This window comes from Zootoca vivipara, chromosome 1 (genome assembly GCF_965207765.1).
Source record: "Zootoca vivipara chromosome 1, rZooViv2.hap1.1, whole genome shotgun sequence".
Lineage (NCBI taxonomy): Eukaryota > Metazoa > Chordata > Lepidosauria > Squamata > Lacertidae > Zootoca > Zootoca vivipara.
The window spans coordinates 28,832,111-28,851,551 of NC_142582.1; the positions used below are offsets into that span (position 1 = coordinate 28,832,111).

The 19,441-nt window shown below is 42.1% G+C and overlaps 1 protein-coding gene across 2 annotated transcripts in view; it reads left to right on the plus strand.

Moving 5' to 3' along the window:
* Positions 1-13,977: 13,977 nt before the first annotated feature.
* RBMS1 (RNA binding motif single stranded interacting protein 1) overlaps positions 13,978-19,441 on the plus strand; it is a 115,908-nt gene continuing 110,444 nt past the window's right edge. For both annotated transcript variants that reach the window (XM_035132425.3, XM_035132434.3), the window contains exon 1: positions 13,978-14,741. In XM_035132425.3, coding sequence (XP_034988316.1) covers positions 14,667-14,741 — 75 coding nt within the window. In that variant the 5' untranslated portion in view covers positions 13,978-14,666. The remainder of the gene's footprint in view (positions 14,742-19,441) is intronic.

The following is a 19,441-nucleotide window of genomic DNA, read 5'->3' on the forward strand; positions in this document are numbered from 1 at the left end:
GAGTGTGGCCCCAAGGCCCTTTCTACTTGTGTTGTCCATTCATGGTTTTAGTGCCTGAAGAGGGCTTGTGTATTTTATATAACCACGTGCCCTGTATATATTTCACTGCCACCGGTGATTAATTGTTTCAGATGCACACAGGTTGGGTGGGATCAAGGTATTCAAAAAGCACATATTGTCATGCAGAATGGTTGTGGGCGGAGCCCTGCAGATGCATGCAGGTGAACAGGAAAGAAACAGCAAACGCAATTCTCTGACATGCTTAATAGATAAAGACATTAGCATAGTGGAACAATATTAACATACTGTGACTCACTATTTACTGAGCATCCATCAGTGTTAATTCCAAGCACTAGTAGTGTACACAGGATACGGGTAGGGGGTGGTGGAATGTGCTAATGACAAGGCCTGTTAATAGTTTCTCAAGATAATATTAATAACTTCCCTTGGGATGCTCAGTAGCTTGGGTTATAGAAACAAGGGGGGGAAATCATATATTGGCAGAAACACCTATCAAATGTGGAAATGTTTTCATCAGTTGTTGCCAGTTGCCAAATAAACATGGCACCACTGAAAGATTGTCCATTTTTCAATTTTGCATTGTATGTATTCAGCTAAATCTGAACATATGCATGCGTAAGAATAATAAAAGGGTGGGTTCAGTTGCCAAATACCCAAATGTCTGCCTATGACCATTCACATTACAGCAACGGCACATAGATTCACAGAAAGAGAATATATGCAATGCTAAAATAGTTGTGTATACATTAACTCTGTTACACTCTATAAGATAGGAGGAGGTTCATACTTAGAACTTTAAATATCTAGCAGCGAAATCCTGTTTGATGGCACTCAAACCTCTGTTGAAGACCGCACTATGTACTGAATATAAATTATACAAGCCATCATCTAGAATGTGATGCGGGATAAGGACAACCATGTTTAGAATAGACACTGAATTGGAATTCTAGGATTTAAAGTGATTCATGAATGAAGCAAGTAATAACGGTGGTGGTGATTATGATAGTAATAAAGACAACAACAACAGTTAATTGCATTCATACAGGAGCCGTGCAAAGTACTATGTTGGTTCTAATAATGCTTTCACGCCTTTTCAACTGAGTGCTCATGGAATTATTTGCTCTAGTGATGAAAACAAAGCTATGGTGTCCATGGGGATGTGCAGTGTGATGCTGGAATGTCTGTGGTCAGGCTAGAGCAATACTTTAAGACACACAACTGAGGATGCAGACTCACATCTCTGTTAGTTACTATTTGTGGACAAAAAGATTTGTGCTCCATTACAAAATGTGGCACCTCAAAAGCCATTTAAGAAAAGCTTGAAAGACTTGTGCACACTGGTACAACAACATATAAGCCAACAACTGGATAATTGCAGTGGCAACTATGCCTGTCATGTAATGTTAAGCATTTGGGGGGGGTGTTTTTTTAGTGTTGGTTAATAAATACTTAACTCATATAACTGACATAATTCACCTATCACTTTCAACTGTTCAAAGCACTTCACAGATGTGCACTTCTGTTCAAAGCACTTCTCAGTGATACTCACAACAGTAAAGAAAAGTGAATCAGTGTTATTATGATCACATTGCAGATAAGGATCTGAGGCTGAGAGAGAACAGTGGATTTCTACTCAGCAGTAGGACACCTGTTTTGCATACAGTAGGTCCCAGGTTCAAACTCTGGCATCTCAAGGTTGGTATCCTGTCTGAAACCCAGAAGACTTTCCTGTATGAAACCCTGGAGAGCAGCTACCAATCACTCTAGACAATCCTGAGCTAGATGGACCAATGGCTTGACTCAGTATAAGGCAGCTTCATATGTTCCTAACTCTGGGCAAGCACTCCAGATAAGATGGGGCAGACATTTAAGAATATAATCACTTGAATGTCTGTTTCCCCCCTGGTCCCAAAGGGATAGAGGGTGCAAATGTGGCAAAGGAGAGGCTGTGTTGGAGAGTCCCAAAGGAGGTGCTGCATCAATAACCACCTGGCTTAGACTGAGAGGCTATATTCCTATAAGAGGATCCTCCTCTTCCTGGCTCTCAGATAGCTCCTGATTGAGACAGGCACCTCCCCCCACATAGAGCTGCCTGATCACAAAGATCTTCAGAGAAGGTCCTGTTAGATGTACCATGACCTTCATAACTCCATGATACAGAAAGTGGCCTTCTCTGTGGTGGTGCCTGCTCTGGAATGACCTCACTTCTACAATATGACTGGCACCCATGTGCTTCAGGAACGTGTCTTTTTGTACTATCATTACCCAACTGTAGATGCCAGCTTTTAATACAGTAACATATTATGTGATATTGTATCTTAAAACTATGCTGATGTTGAATATAGGCAGCAATTGTTCACAAAAGCAGCTCTTAAATATGTTAAATAAATAAATAACATCTAACTCTGGCTGGTCAAAGTAACACAAAAAAAACTTGTTAGGAATTTAATATTTGATTCTCAATTGTGTGTGTGTGTGTGTGTGTGTGTGTTGGTCAACCATTGTTTAAACTCTCTTGATAGCTTCCCTTAAGCAGTATGTGATAATTTAACCATGCATTTTTGATTTGTTTTCCCTAAAAGCCTGGAAGTCAATTAGCTGCAATCTTACAGGTAGAGAAAGATTCTTGTCCCTGGGGAACAGGTTTTCATCATTTCCTTGTAGAAATAACTCATTCAATAGCCTAGAGGATAACAATTGCATTATTGTGCATATGAAATGTGTAGGTGAGACTATAAAATAGTGCATTGTTTATTGTCTTAGTTGTGTTATCAGCTCCACTTTGTTTTAAATGTACTTACTGTTTTTAGTTGCAACAGAATATAAGCTGGGTAAGGTATTCCACATTGCTGGTCTGCCTTCAAGATAGGCCTGTTATGGAAATATGCTTGAGAAACTCTTTGCTGACAAGCTAGAGACTGAGAGACAGTTTGCGCAGAATAATAATCTAAAACACACACACGCTTTGCAAAACATCCATTTATATTTGAATCTTCTTGGAGGCCACTGAATTTCATTTGCTTACTTGACTTTTTGTACATGACATTTCCTAGGAATTAGAAGCACACTTAAAAAGATGAAAAACAAAACATTTTTGAGCCCTATGTCAAAATCAGGAAGTGCTAAAAATATTTTCTGACAGGTTTGCAATGTTCCCAGCGTCAAAGCCAACCAATGGAGCAACCCTAAAAGCTAAATTTAAAAACAGCATTGATGACGACAACAAATGTTGTTTCCAGTAAGGTATATTTGTGAAAAAATGATTATTGAGAACTTGAAACTTCACGTCTTTATTATTTTATATTCAAAATATTAACAATATAGGGCAGATTTTGTGCCAATGGCATACTAGTGCATTACAGCGTTCTGTGAAAAATGCATTCGTTGAATTATTTAAGCAGCGATGGTGAACCTTTGAGGGCCCAAGTGCCATGTTTACTATTGGCAAGCCTCTGGAGGCTGTGTTCCAGCAGTGGGCATAGCCAGACTGAATCTGCAACAGACAAAATGACATTCATTAGTAGGATTGACAGAAAACTTGTTAGTTAAAATCTGAACTATGGAGATGCAGGGGGGAAATCATAACATAAGGATCCACAAAAGGGGGGGGGAATCAAAGGGGATATTTTGTTTGTATTTTGTATTTGTTTTTATGCCTCACAGAGCTACAGTTCCCATCACCCTTAATAAGTTCAGTCGCCACGATTCTTTCAGGATGCTTTAAATGCATGGTATGTAGTTTCTCTGTTATCTGTGTGAAACTGCCTAGCGTGTGTATGTAAGAGTCTCTCTCTCACTCGGCCTAATGGTAGGGCCTAGCCTGGTAATAAGAACCATGAGGATAAACATTCATAGAATCATAGAGTTGGAAGAGACCACAAGGGTCATCCAGTCCAACCCCCTGCCAAGCAGGAAACACCATCAAAGCATTCTTGACATATGCCTGTCAAGCCTCTGCTTGAAGACCTCCAAAGAAGGAGACTCCACCACACTCCTTGGTAGCAAATTCCACTGTCGAACAGATCTTACTGTCAGGAAGTTCTTCCTAATGTTTAGGTGGAATCTTCTTTCTTGTAGTTTGAATCCATTGCTCTGTGTCCGTTTCTCTGTAGAAGCAGAAAACAACCTTTCTCCCTCCTCTATATGACATCCTTTTATATATTTGAACATGGCTATTATATCACCCCTTAACCTTCTCTTCTCCAGGCTAAACATGCCCAGCTCCCTAAGTGGTTCCTCATAAGGCATCGTTTCCAGGCCTTTGACCATTTTGGTTGCCCTCTTCTGGACACGTTCCAGCTTGTCAGTATCCTTCTTGAACTGTGGTGCCCAGAACTGGACACAGTATTCCAGGTGAGGTCTGACCACATACAGTGGTACTATTACTTCCCTTGATCTAGATGTTATACTCCTATTCATGCAGCCCAGTATTGCATTGGCTTTTTTAGCTGCTGCATCACACTGTTGACTCATGTCAAGTTTGTGGTTTACCAAGATTCATTATTGTGAATAGGCCTGAGTGGTCTACTAATGTGCTTCTTCGAAAAGGAAAGCTGAGATTCTTACAATGGAGCAAAAGCCATCAGAACTCCTGCATTTGAGAAAAGCATGAGGCACTCTAAGTGCAGAACAGTGTGGTGTTCTTAGAGTAGTTTTTGCTCTCTTGCAAGTTCTGCTATGAGAAAGACTTTCTGGTTCTGGTCTGTACTCATTAGAGAAGCTGTGTAGTCTGGCTCTCCCCTGGGCACTCAGTTGGGAGGAGAAAACTCTACTTACACTTTCCCACTTGGATCTGAAGTGAGCATTGGTGGGTTTCCCCTCCCCCTGTGCTAACTCCACTTTACTGATTTGGGATTTGAACAAATACAGTGTTTTTTGTTTTTGATTTGGTTGCAAGGATGGGTGAGGTAGGGTGGAACTATTCAGCATTTAATATGCTTGCTATCTGATTGAATTTTAAAGAGTATTAACTTATATGCAGAATTCATCATGCGAAAGGCTGGACTAGATGAATCCCAAACCGGAATTAAGATTGCCGGAAGAAATATCAACAACCTCAGATATGCAGATGACACAACCTTGATGGCAGAAAGTGAGGAGGAATTAAAGAACCTTTTAATGAGGGTGAAAGAGGAGAGTGCAAAATATGGTCTGAAGCTCAACATCAAAAAAACTAAGATCATGGCCACTGGTCCCATCACCTCCTGGCAAATAGAAGGGGGAAGATATGGAGGCAGTGAGAGATTTTACTTTCTTGTGCTCCTTGATCACTGCAGATGGTGACAGCAGTCACAAAATTAAAAGACGCCTGCTTCTTGGGAGAAAAGCAATGACAAACCTAGATGGCATCTTAAAAAGCAGAGACATCACCTTGCCGACAAAGGTCCATATAGTTAAAGCGATGGTTTTCTCAGTAGTGATGTATGGAAGTGAGAGCTGGACCATAAAGAAGGCTGATCGCTGAAGAATTGATGCTTTTGAATTTTGGTGCTGGAGGAGACTCTTGAGAGTCCCATGGACTGCAAGAAGATCACACCTATCCATTCTTAAGGAAATCAGTCCTGAGTGCTCACTGGAAGGACAGATCCTGAAGCTGAGGCTCCAATACTTTGGCCACCTCATGAGAAGAGAAGACTCCCTGGAAAAGACCCTGATGTTGGGAAAGATGGAGGGCACAAGGAGAAGGGGACGACAGAGGACGAGATGGTTGGACAGTGTTCTCGAAGCTATGAACATGAGTTTGACCAAACTGCGGGAGGCAGTGGAAGACAGGAGTACCTGGCGTGCTATGGTCCATCGGGTCACGAAGAGTTGGACACGACTAAACGACTAAACAACAACAACAGGGCTCCTTATGACATGCTAGGAAAACGATTTCATAGCCTGGTTGACTTTTTAAGAATAAAAAAATGCAGTCTTATATTTCTGAAATAGTATGTGAAATGCTTCCAAACTGTTTAGGGTGTGGTCCTTGCAACACAATGTGTGTGCTTGTAGGTTTGGAATAATGTGTACAATGTTTACATACTTGTGGACCTGCAATGCAAGAGTCTAGGTCCAACCTGCTCCCATCCAGATGTTCTGGAATACTCCAGCTGTCACACATCTCATTTTGGCTGCAATGCTGTACACAGGCAGCTGAAATCCTATGGACATCTGTGGAATTTAAATATGTGCTAACATTGCAAGCTCTGGCTTCTCTTATACTGTAGTATCTTCCTTTCCCCCCCTTCCTGTTACTGTTTAATATAAATCTCATGTATTATGTGTTGGACATCTCATTGGTTTAGAGAGACAAATGTAAGAACAACTCATTCAAGAAGGTGTGTGTGTGTGTGTGTGTGTGTGTGTGTGTGTGAAATGGAATTCTCTTAGGAGCAAATAGAAAAAGTAACAAAAGACACAAGACCAAACAATAACAGAAGATATGTTGTATGGGTGAATGTGGGAGGAAATTCATTGTACATTACAGCAGTGAGGCATTGCTACTATTTCGTTATCGCAGAGAGATGAAAAAGGAGACAGGTCAGCCTTTGCCACATTTAATTAGCACATGTGTATTGGTGTGATTCTAATCTGTTTTCCGTTTAATTAGTATAATTGTAAAGCATAAGAGAGGCTTTCCATATATGTAGAAACTTGCTACAATCTGGCTTTGTGTTCTCAGTACAAACTGAGCTTTGTGTTCCAAGTACTTCAGATACCAGGGATGGAATACATGCTCCTCCAAAACTATTACAGTACTTTTATTATGTGTACAACTGTGAATGGCATATCCAAAACAATGCATTGTGCTCACAGGCGCACACATTAAAGGGATTGGTCTTCAGCCTTCTGTGTTGTTGATGCCTATCAAGATCCCTCTCCTGGTCACTCACCTCCAACTCAGACCCCATCAGTATATATGTAAAGTTTGAATTTTTATTTTGAAACCCATGTTCTTAACTTAGCATTTACTAACATTGAACCACTTCTGCCATTTTAATGCCCGTTCACCCAGGTTGAAGAGATCTTTCTGAAGCCAAGGGCAGCTGGAGTGGAGCCACAGACACTTCAATTCAATGCCACGAAGTTTAAGTTATTCCATTGCTTTCAAAGGACACCAGGTCAAGATCTTCTGCACTTACGCCCATTGAAATGAGTTGGCCCAAGTGCACTTATCTCTGCATTTGGATTGTGGCCCAAATATTTATGGCCAGGATCCAAAGAACTACTTTAGTCACACCCAAGAGTTTAGGTATGCACACTGGGATTATTTTACAACCTTTTTTGTTTGCACATTAGACACTCATGGTGTCTCCTTTTTCAAGCTCTCTTCAGTTCAAAAGCAAATTGCTGCATGGTATGGGCCAACTGCTGTTTGAGAAACACAGTCACAAAGTTCTCTTTGGGTCATGGAACAAGATATTTAGTTCTTTGGATCCTCATCCACATATTTCCAAATGATCAAAAATAGAATCTAAGATAAGGGCTGGGGAAATATTTTGTGGATCTACATTCTGCCACTGACTTGGTTCACATGTCACATCAGACCATAGTTTAAATTATGGTTTCATGTGAATGAGCAGGAGGCTGATCCACAGTGCTCAAAAGACGGAACTTCACTCCTCCCCTACTCTGTTCTTCAGCACACTGGGGCGTAGGGGGGAAACCAGAGGCTGTCTTACCATTACTTGTGAACCATTGCTCATGGTTTATTTACCTTCTGCCCAACCTGGTAAACTAAGGTTTGTCAGAAGGCAAACAAACCATAAGCACTGGTTAACAAGTAATGGTAAGTAACGGTAAAGTAAGTTGGTCCTCATTTGCCCAGCACCTGTACCTCCTCACTCCTCTTTGGACAATGGAAAGACCTGCAATCCTGGAGGAAAACAAGGTTTGCTATGTGCCAAAGAGGGTTACAACAGTCCCCTTTAAACCAACTTGTCATTTTTAAATCACAGTCTGATTCCTTGATTAACATTTGTAAATGGCTGTTGAAGTTACCAAAAATTATTTTAATCTGCACATTCACTGGGGAAAATAATTAACCATCTTTTCACTTGGCAGGTGTTTCGATTGTGTAATGGACAGGTGTTGATTATAGTTATATGAATTGTAAGATCTCTTTCTTAGTGCAATTGTATGTCCCTCTAGAAAATTTTCTCCATTTTCATGACCCCTGTGTAAATTGAATGCTTGCCACATCATATTGGGGTGGATTTTTTAAAAAAAAAAAAAAAGATTAAAGGCACGATCCATCTAACGTTGTGCTTTTATGTCCTGTTCACTTAAATTCAAGAGATTTACTTGGATGATAAACTATCCCATTGAAATCTGTAGGATTTAAAAGTGTTTAACTTTGGCTGGATTGTACCCTTTCTTATACAAAACAGACCCATGTTTCATGAAATTATACAAGTGACATTGACAGCATGCAATCTCTTTAGGAGACAAAACTCCCATCCAATTTGACAGCATGGACCATTTGAGCTGCAAATGATTCTAACATTAGATTTGATGTTCTAGCTATCCAAGAGGTCTGTAGAGATCTGAATATCAAGCATTTCAAGGAAGGAGGCACTATGGGCAGGTGCCCATAGTTTCGATCTGATAAAAATGCCCTACACTCACATAATCTTGGAGGGTAACAAAACTGGTATCCATTGCAGTTCTCTAAACATGATTTTAACCAACTGGGACCTGCAACAAAATCTTATATTGCAGAATTATCCTGTTCAGGGTGTCGTTCCCCCCCCTAGCCAATCGTTAGTTCTATCTCCTCCCCCCCCCTTTTCCCAGTTCCCCCCTCCTCAACACTCAGTCCTCATTGAGCTACTTTTTAATAAACATATATTCTCCCTTCTTGGTGTTTTATCCGCTAAATACTTTTTCTGCCTTTCCAAAACTGTGGCTTCCCACAGAGCCTGCTGATACCACCCTCTGGTGTGTGGATGGTGCTGTTATGGCTACATAAGGATCCACACTTGGATGATGAGTTTGCTATTAAGATGTAAGATTAGTATTGCAGCAAAGGATGTTTTCCTTCACAGAAACAATTCCCAGAATCCACAAATTCTCTTGCGACCAAAAGCAGTCTACTGCCTTCAGATTTGTTTTTAAGGCCAGAAGTGATAGGAGAAATAAGTTTGAAACAAAGAAAGAAAGAAAACATAGCCTTCTCTTTTACACAGGGGGCTACTTCCAGTGGAAGGGGAAATGGCATGGAACAATGCCATGCTATCAGTCAAATATTTATGTAGGCAGGGGGTAGACAGTCACCCTCATTCCCCCCCCCCCAGCTGTCCTTCTTGGTAGATTGAAAAACAAGCAAGGAGTGGGGAGAGTCAAGGATGCCTGGGAGAGAAAGACAAATACTAGCACAACAGAAGAACAGACAACTGGCCGTGGCTTTGCTAAATAAGGGGAAAAAAGCATGAATTTTCAAATGCCTGAATTGCAGAGCATAACAACCATTCCTTTCTGGGGGTAGGTGTGTTAGCTGTTGCAGCCCGGAAAAGAAAATATGAAGAATCTTGTAGCACCTTGAAGATTAACAAATTTATTATGGCATAATGTTCTGTGGATTTGGGTTTCCTTTAAATGAAATGGCAGGTATATGTATTCATTGGTGAAGACTCCACAGCAGAGGAAAAATAATTGTAAAAGGTAGTGCTTGGTGGCAATGAAATGGGGAAAAGGTACAGCTCTTTGTTTCTTGCTTAACTGTTTCTTGAGGAAGCAATAGAGATACCATCATTAAACAGCCTTGTCTGGCTTCACATTTACAATGACTACAACTGAAACATTGCAGATTTAGACAGTGCACACATTACTGTTAACACCGGCTCCCACTGCTGGTGTTTGAAGCCAAGTATGCATGATGTTAGCCACAATCCATTTGTATCTTGTAGATTCCTAAGAAATACTGCTGATTGATATGTTTCCCCACAAACCAGCTTCAATCCAATTTGAAAATGCAGTTAAGGTGAGGTTTGTGCATTTAAAGCAGCTCTGTAAATGACACTTTCACTGAACAGGGGTTTGGGGATGCAAACCCTATTGCAGGCGCAGGCAAACTCTGGCCCTCCAGAAAGTTTGGGACTACAATTCCCATCATCCCTAGCTAACAGGACCAGTGGTCAGGGATGAAGAAGAGCCAATGCAATTCTGGGCTGCATCAATAGGAGTATAGCATCTAGATCAAGGGAAGTAATAGTACCACTGTATTCCGCTCTGGTCACACCTCACCTGGAATATTGTGTCCAGTTCTGGGCACCACAGTTCAAGAAGGATACTGAAAAGCTGGAACGTGTCCAGAGGAGCGCAACCAAAATGGTCAAAGGCCTGGAAACGATGCCTTATGAGGAACGGCTTAGGGAGCTGGGTATGTTTAGCCTGGAGAAGAGAAGGTTAAGGGGTGATATGATAGCCATGTTCAAGTATATAAAAGGATGTCATATAGAAGAGAGTGAAAGGTTGTTTTCTGCTGCTCCAGAGAAGCGGACACGGAGCAGTGGATTCAAGCTACAAGAAAGAAGATTCCACCTAAACATTAGGAAGAACTTCCTGACAGTTAGAGCTGTGGAACAGTGGAATTTTCTGCCAAGGAGTGTGGTGGAGTCTCCTTTTTTGGAGGTCTTTAAGTGGAGGCTTGACAGTCATCTGTCAGGAATGCTTTGATGGTGTTTCCTGCTTGGCAGGGGGTTGGACTGGATGGCCCTTGTGATCTCTTCCAACTCTATGATTCTATGATTCTATTGCAGGCATGGAGAAACAGGTGATGTGCATCAGGTGAAAACATCCCTGACTGTCCCTGGTGCATACAGCAGCATAAAAATGTGACTTGAAATGCAATAAGACACTTCCCCCTTTCTCACTCTCTCACACATATACATACACACGCACAAAGCACCTTACTATGTTTTAAGCCAGTGATGTGTACATAGCCTACAATTCAGTTGAAATTATATTAAGTGGTAAAAGGGATTGTGTTTGGTTTTGACTACCTAACATTAAATTTTAGCAGGTTTTACAGGAAGCATATTTGCTTTGTTAAATTAAACACTATAAAATCTTCTTCTTCAATAAGAGAGAAAGAAATTCTGCCCTTGCAAAGTCTAACCCTTTCTAATTCTAAACATGCTTCATGCCCTCCACATATTTCTCCATGAAGTTCCATGGAACCCGTTCAGACATAGCACTGTACATCTGCTGACCTTTGTAAATGCCAGCCATAGAGACACGCTGTTCTATTGCTGTGAGTGTGAAGATCATGGTGAGGATGTGGGGGGGGGGGGATGGATCAGTGTTGCTACTTAACAAGAACCCTTAATAAAGCACATCTGAATACATGAGTGAAAGCATTCTGCATACTCTACTACATTCCACCAGGAGAAAACTGGCTGGTATTATACATCATAGCAAAAGTCAAACAAAATTTACAGATGGAACTCACCCATCAAAACTGTACATACATACTGTACATACATTGCTGCACAAGCAAAGGAACCCGTCGTTTCAATTATATGCTTGCTTCTGCTTATCAACAAAAACAAACTTGCTTTTTGTCTAATTAGTAATCAATACCATAAACCAGGCTCCAGATATTGTGACTTATCTTCCTCATAAATACGAAAAATCAAGAAGCGGTGAGCTAAATCAGGTATTTCCCCCCCCCCATATAATACAACCACAAAACCTCAAATTAAATACAATATTTAAGTGTCATGCCAAAACTGCAGAAGGCAGCTGCTGAAGACATAAACCTGGCCACAGTTATCCAAGCTCTGGTAGCATCCCATTTGAGTTACTGAAAAGTGTTGTACATGGGGCTGCCTTGAGTGACTGGACATTATATATAGTAGAAAACACATCGGAGAACATATTGAGAATGTATCTCACCAGTCTTAAAACAGCTGTACTGGCTTCCAGTATGTTACCAAGTGCAAATTAAAATGCTGATTTTGACATTCACATTACAGTCCTATAACATCCTGACTCAGCAGCAATCTCATTGAGTTCAATATGTCCTTCTTCCATGAAAGGGGATATAGGACTGCAGCCTCAAAATTTATAAGACTTGGAGTGAGACCTAAATTTCTTATGGAAGCCTTTATTCAATATGAGCACCCCACATAAGATTTTCCTCAAATGTCTCTTTCTGAGTTCCACTACTCTCTGAGACCAGGCATGTAGTGATCAGAGAGGGCCTTTCCAGTGGTGGCCCCTCACTGTGAAATTTTCTTCTCGGGGAGTTTTGCCTAGTGTCAAGTCAAGTTTTGTTTGCATAATCATTTGCACTCATCTCTGAACATTGGAAACAGAAGCCCTCATTTTTCAGTTGCATTTATTACTATTGCTATTATTATTTATTGTGTTTATATACTGTCCTTCGTCTGAAGTTTTCATTCCTGCATTTTAATTCTTTGATATGTATATAATGTATTTCATAGACTCACGGAGTTGGAAGGGAGCCTGAGGATCATCTAGTCCAGGCATTCCCAAACTGCGGCCCTCCAGATGTTTTGGCCTACAACTCCCATGATCCCTGGCTAACAGGACCAGTGGTCAGGGATGATGGGAACTGTAGTCCAAAACATCTGGAGGGCCGAAGTTTGGGTATGCCTGGTCTAGTCCAACCCCTTGCAATGCAGGAACATGCAGCTGTCCCTTACAGGGATCGAACCTGCAACCTTGGCTTTATCAGCACCATGGTCTAACTATGTTTCCTATAGATATCACTGAACACCACCTCAAGGGTTGAAGTTGATCACAACATAGAAATGCTGTTAATAGCAGTAATAAATATGAAGGACATTCTAAATCATCATATTTGTAATTTTTCTCCGAAGACTCCAGAAGTCAGATTCTGTACATCGAAATTCAGATGTAATGGGAGCTTGTTCTCATATAAGTGTGGACAGGACTGTAGCCTAAATGTGCCTGCATTTCCCCACCTCTTCAGTTGTGGTACCAAAAATGTTGATGATGTGTCAGTCTAGGCTTCTCTGTTGAGAAGAAGAACGCTATTAAATCCTATGTTAATTTTTAAGATGACCCAGAAACATTTGTTTCTATGCTGCGTGACATACTTCATTATGAATTGCTATTTCCCTTACTCTTTCCAAGTGACAACTACTGCTACTATAACAGGTGATTATTAGGTGAAGAGGATCAACCCTGAAACAAGGAATGGCACAGAGTGAGTTTTGCAAGCCAGAAATGGGGAAAACTGGAAAACTGAATGGGAGAAACAAGCTGCCAAGAGTCAAGAACAGAATTATGAACAACCTCTGCTCCTATGCAGCTTGGGAAATGAGCTGCAAGAACAATCTTGGCATTATATCACCCACCGAAACGGGGTTTTTTTTTGGGGGGGGTCCCTCCTGCTCTGTGATGCCGTTGTTGATAATGTACAGTCGAGGCACCCCTGTTCAAGGCTGAACTGTGCGTTCCTGAAAACCCAAACTAAAAAAATAAAAATAAAATAAACTTTCAAAGAACAGTCAAGTGCGTTCCTAGCAGCGCAGGGAACATGCGAGGCTCGTTCAATTCTCCATAAACGGCCCGGGGAGGCAGGGCAGCCGAGCATCTATAGCGAGAAGCCAGGAATCCCAGGAGGCAGGTGCTCCGTTCCTCTCCTTTCTTTTAGTTCTCGCTTTCCAACGTCCAGCAGCCGGAGCACCGGGCGCCAACGCTGCAATGCCCCTTCGGAGCAACCCTGAGTGGGTCGGCTCCCTCCCGCCGCTTGCTGGCCCGGCTGCCTCTCGGACTGGGACCTCCCCTCACGACGACCGGCTGGACGCTACTCCGGAGCGCTCGTCGCGCGCGCTACTCCCTGGACCTGCCGCCGCTTCCCCCAAGTCAGTAGTACTGGAAGCCCATCCCACCCTCGGAGGGGTTAAGCACCGCCCACCTTGCCCTCCCCGCGCGCCTCTCTTCTCCTCGCCTCTTCTCCCCCCCCCCACCCCCGCTGATTCTGTGTCTCTCTCTTTCTCTCTTTCACCCCGGCTCTTTCCTTTCCGTCCCTTGGCATTGCCACACAGCGGGCACGGCACCCTCGGCTTTCCAGTCAACGACACCCCACCCCACCCCCACTTCGCGCGCGCGCAGGACTCTTCCCAACCGGCCGGGCGCTGGTGGTGGTAGCACCGTCTGTTCCCCGGTCGTGCCTGGGCTGCTGAGGCGAGCGAGCTAGGGGGGTGAAGAGCGAGCTAGAGAGACGACTCCCGGCCCTCGCGCGCCCGCGCGCGCCCTCGCCCTCGCGCATACACACGCACGCGCGAGTGAGGAAGAAGAGAGCGCTCTGGTGTCGTCCTCGGTGCCCTCTGCAGCCTCTTTCTTGCCGCCGCCGCCGCCGCCGCCGCTGACGCCTTTCAGGGAAGCAGGAGGAGGAAGGTCTGCGCTCAGCCGAGGAAGGAGGAGCCCCGCAGCTACCGCCGCCAGGAAGAAAGAAGCCGAGCCAGGGACATTTGGAGGGAGCGGGAGAGCGCGCGCGCAAGGGAGAGCAAGCGAGAGAGAGAGAGAGAGGCTCTCCCCCCTCCCGCGCCTTCCTTTCTCCGTCTCCTTCTCTTTCCTCTCGCTCTCTCACCCCCCCTCCTTCCCCTCCCCTTGTCAAGTGCCCTCCCTCATCCCTGCGCTGCGGGCTCCCTTATTCCAGCTTCATGGGCAAAGTGTGGAAACAGCAGATGTACCCCCAGTACACCACCTACTACTACCCCCAGTATCTGCAGGCTAAGGTACGGTACTGCCGCCGGGCTGCTCTCCCTCTCTCCTCCGCCTTCTTCTTCTTCTTTTCCCTTGCCAGGGAAGGGCACAGGGGGGCGGCAGGGCAGGGCTGGGCTGCAGTTTTGCAGGCTTGCTAACTATAGCCGGGAAGGAGGAGGGAGGGAGGGAGGGGGCGCTCTGGGGGAAGGGGGAGGGGGAAGGCTCTTGGGGGTGGCATCAGGTTACAGTCACACACACACACACACACACACACACACACACACACACACACACACAAACAGAGGAAAGAGCCTGCAGCCCCTTTCCTGGCTCTGCCTATTCTCTGCTCCCTCTCAGGATATATATATTTGTGTGTGTTTGGGAGAGAAAGAAAGAAATGAGTGTCAGGCTTTCCCCTCTGAATCTGACTGGGTCACTGAACCGCAAGAGCTGCCTCTCTGTGCCCATCTCTTGCCTTGCTGCCATCTCCCAGGCTTCCCTCCTTTCTCATGTCTATCAGCGACTCTTGACCCTTCTCCTCCTCTGTTTTCTCCTTGTCTTCAGCTGTCTACTCTCTCCCCTCCTCTTCATCCCTCCCTATTTCCTCACTCTGTCTTCCTTCATCCAGGAAACATTCCTTCTTCTTTTCTTCTTCTTTTCTTTTCTTTTTTCTTTTTTTGCCTCCTCCTGAGATGTATCCTCAGCTGACAACCCTCTTTTCTCCCCTTCCACAATGTTAAATAGAGATCAGTGCAGGGATGGGCATTTCGCTGCCCCTGGGCTTTGGGGCTTCCCTTGGGGATTTAAGTGAAGCCTTCCCCATTTCCGCTCCTTCCATCTCTGTTTTGTGCAGTAACAAAATGGGATCAAGTTTAGCCAGCCCTCATCCCCATTCGGTTGCCTCCCCCCCCCCCCGTTATAAGCACATTGTAACTTGCAACTGACCTTAAAGATACTTTCAAGTCTGGAAACAGCTGGATTGCAACTGAAAACCCTTTTTAAAATGACGGTCATGGTGTGCATTTGAAAGTTTGCTTTTAGAAATTTAAAATGTTAGCCAGACTGTTTAAAATACTGTTTAAAATGAAATCAGTTGTCAGTATCTGTGGTTTACATTTTAACGAAGCTCAGATTTATCTCTCATTTATCTCTCATCACTGGATGATGAGAGTCAGAGGAATCTCTTTCAGTGAAAGTACAGCACTCGAAGCTAGTTTGATTGCAGATGGATTTGTTGTTTGCTGTTTTGTTTTGTTTTTCTGTTCAAGTGCATTTGACATCTCTTGTTATGCTCATGTCTGTGACTATGGATGCCTGTGGAATCCCTAAGGCCAGTCGGTACATCATGCTGCAAACTGGCAAATTCAGGGCTGGTTGCATCAACTGTCTGGAATATTTGGCATCCCAGATGTTCTCTAGCTACCAGCATTGCACACAATACACAAATTGTATCATATGTGAACTTTGGCAATCATTATACAGTAATGGATTTCTAGCTAACAGACCATCCAAAATGTGGTGAATGTGAAAATTCAGTTGTGAACATTGACAGTATCGGACAAATTGTCTTAAAACTTACATATAGGCAGGTGAATGTTGACAATCAATCACCTACTAATTTTTTGTGTGTGTCTATTTACATATGTTCTCAGAAATTAATTAAATTAATCTGAGACTTCTAGTGTTCACATGGGTATCCCCAAAGTCCACAAATCTTAGCATTTGTTTTATACAAACTAGAAGAGTTCACATGCTAGTTACCTAAATAGTATCTTGCTTCTCAGAGGGAAGCCACCTAAGCCTGTAAATTATAAAATGGAGCAGTGACCAGGCTGTGGCTAGTAGGCAAGAGTGCTGAGCCTATGATAAGAGAGAATGGGAAGGAACTCACACTTCTCCTAGCAACTATATTGGGAACCCTTGGCCTCCTGCTTTGAGAAACATGGATCTCTGAACTCTCTCTGGCTTGGTGTCTTTGGCAGCAGCAGTTTGAGCTTGGCAAATTCTTATCTGTTAGCAATCACACTATTTCACATCAAGTTGCTACAGATTAGCTGCATTTCATAAAAAGTAACCTCAAGTTGTTGTTGTCTTACTAAATGTATCAGCACTTTTGGATATTTTGAATTGAAACCATAGTAGGCTTTGGAATACTGTTGGTGCTTAGAAGCTCTGTGTCGACTCAGGTTTAAGCCAACGCATGCATATGAGACAACAGAATCATTTATTACCAAGTGTTATGGTTTATGACTGAAGTGCAACCTTCATTATTTCAGTAATGCAGAGTAGAAGCCTAAAGGGTTTGGTGTGTTTTTCTTTTCTGCACATAACAATATGAATAATAAATGAATGAGCTCAGGTGGGGGAAGCACGCTTTTGCACGGGAATATTTGCCTGAGCTTTTTTTTGTATGTTATTAATAATAGAGAAACAAAGCACACAATATTTTAATATAGCTAATGCAGTACCTCTTCCCTTTTTTGCCCTGTAAATAATTGAAGGGAGAGATAAACCGTAATAAGCTTGCACTTGTAATTAGGATATCATCTAGAGAAAAGCCTCAAGGACCATCTTCTGAAAGTATGCTTCCTGTATAAAGTATTTAATATTGATTTATTCTATAGTCAGTGACTTCTTCAAAACATGTCTTGCAGTTATTCCTATGAAATTATGGTCTGAAATCACATTAGTCTTTGTTTCATAAGGGAAGCTCACACGTCAATTTGACCTACATATATGAACTGCTAGATTTGATGATTATATCCAAATTTCCCGATTTAGTGACATCCTGCTCTTTGTTTTCTTTTTTCTTTTTTCTTTTTTTTGGGGGGGGGGAGGAGGGAGAAAATAAAAACAAATTATAGATGGTTCCAATTGAAAAAGGGCAGACAGCTACTGTACTTTGTATAATTCAGTGGAATAAGTAAGCAATTTCTTGTCTGTACATATATCTGGTCAGGACATGTAGGCAAATTGTTTCCATACACAAAAGCTCATTTGCCCTGTAATTTAGCTTAAAAGCGCACACTCACCCAAATAGGTTTAAATACTCCAGTAGTTCAAGTGGCTTCAGGTTTTGTTACACGGCAGCAATAGAAGTGCTCCACAGGTTTTATATAGCACATTTAGATATAATGCGATATAATAGGATTTTCCTTTAAAGCAGATTTAAATAAAAATTACACAGCCATCAAAAGAAGTGAATTGACAGGCTACTGGAATTAGTTTAAAGATCCCCATCTTTAAGCTAGCAAAAATGTTCATTATAAAAATTAAAAAAAACACCACTCCAAATGGGGTTGTAAGGTCAAATATCCCTATATGATATTTTAATGACTGTAAATGAATTCATCAGATTCAAAATGCATGAAGCAATTTAAACGACCCAATCTTCATTTTTAATGTGTTCATTGCAGTTAGTCATGAAACATTCTCATTATTTCTGCAATATAGTCAAATGATGAAAGCACAGAGTAGTGCAAGTAGCTGTGATTCCATCTCTTTTCTCTTCTCCACATTTAGATGGTAAATTTTGTGGATCAAGGACACAATGACTCTTCCCAAAATAGAAAGAGCTATCATGTATAGAATAGGTTTTGAATAAGAATTCTCCTCTGTCTATTACTATAAATAGAGACAATTTATTTTGTAATAAGTTATTGGGTAGGTTTCATAGGTGGTCATTCAGCCGAAGTTAAACTCTTTTAAGTACTACATATTTCCATGGGAAAAACCTAATATCTGTATCACTTAGCTTTGGCTGGACCCTGCCCATACCATTTTAATCCCTGCAGAATAAATGATCTGGTTTTACAATGGAGACATGATTAGCAGGTGATAACTGCAACATTAAGGCTGTGTCCACATTCATATAAAACAGAGGCCATTTTAACATGCATATTTGCACAGCTGACCTGTTCTACTAAGCAAAAGTTGTAATACAATGCAAGTGCAGAAATACTGTCTCCTTGCATTTTGTTGAATTCAGAGCTTCACGACAGTGGCTAAACGAGGCACCCCCAAACTGCGGCCCTCCAGATGTTTTGGCCTACAACTCTCATGATCCCTAGCTAACAGGACCAGTGGTCAGGGATGATGGGAATTATAGTCCAAAACATCTGGAGGGCCGAAGTTTTGGGGATGCTTGGGCTAAACCATCTGGAATGCAGGCAAACACAATAGCTTTTTACCTAAAGTATTGACCGTGTTTCTTAATATAGCTTCTCCTGGTTGAAAGTATTACAAAATGTTGGCATGTGCTTTATGAAACTTTAATTTTACCCTTATCTCCAGATCATGAATGGTACATAAACAAACTCTACTGGTTATGCTATAACATTTTGCTTTGAGAACACTTTAAATATAGTTGTTCATTCCTATTAATGCTGTGAAGTACCTGATACCTGGAATAAGGAGGCACATTCAAACACAGTAACTTCAAATACAAACACTCTTCTTCTTTAGTGTGCTTGCTTGGTGGTATAATAAACTTTGGAACAGCAAGACTGAATTTTGTTCCAGAATTCCTATAAGAATGCACTTGTAGCATTTGAATGATATGTGCAAAATTCAAGAATTATTACACATGCAGCTTTGTGAGTTTGATGCTAGACCTATATTAAGATTTTTCCAAGGAAAACCCACAATTCATATTAGTGGCTGGAAGCCCAACTGTATACCACAAATATTATTTGAATATGTTCCAACTGCAGCCATGTGCATACTATTTAAG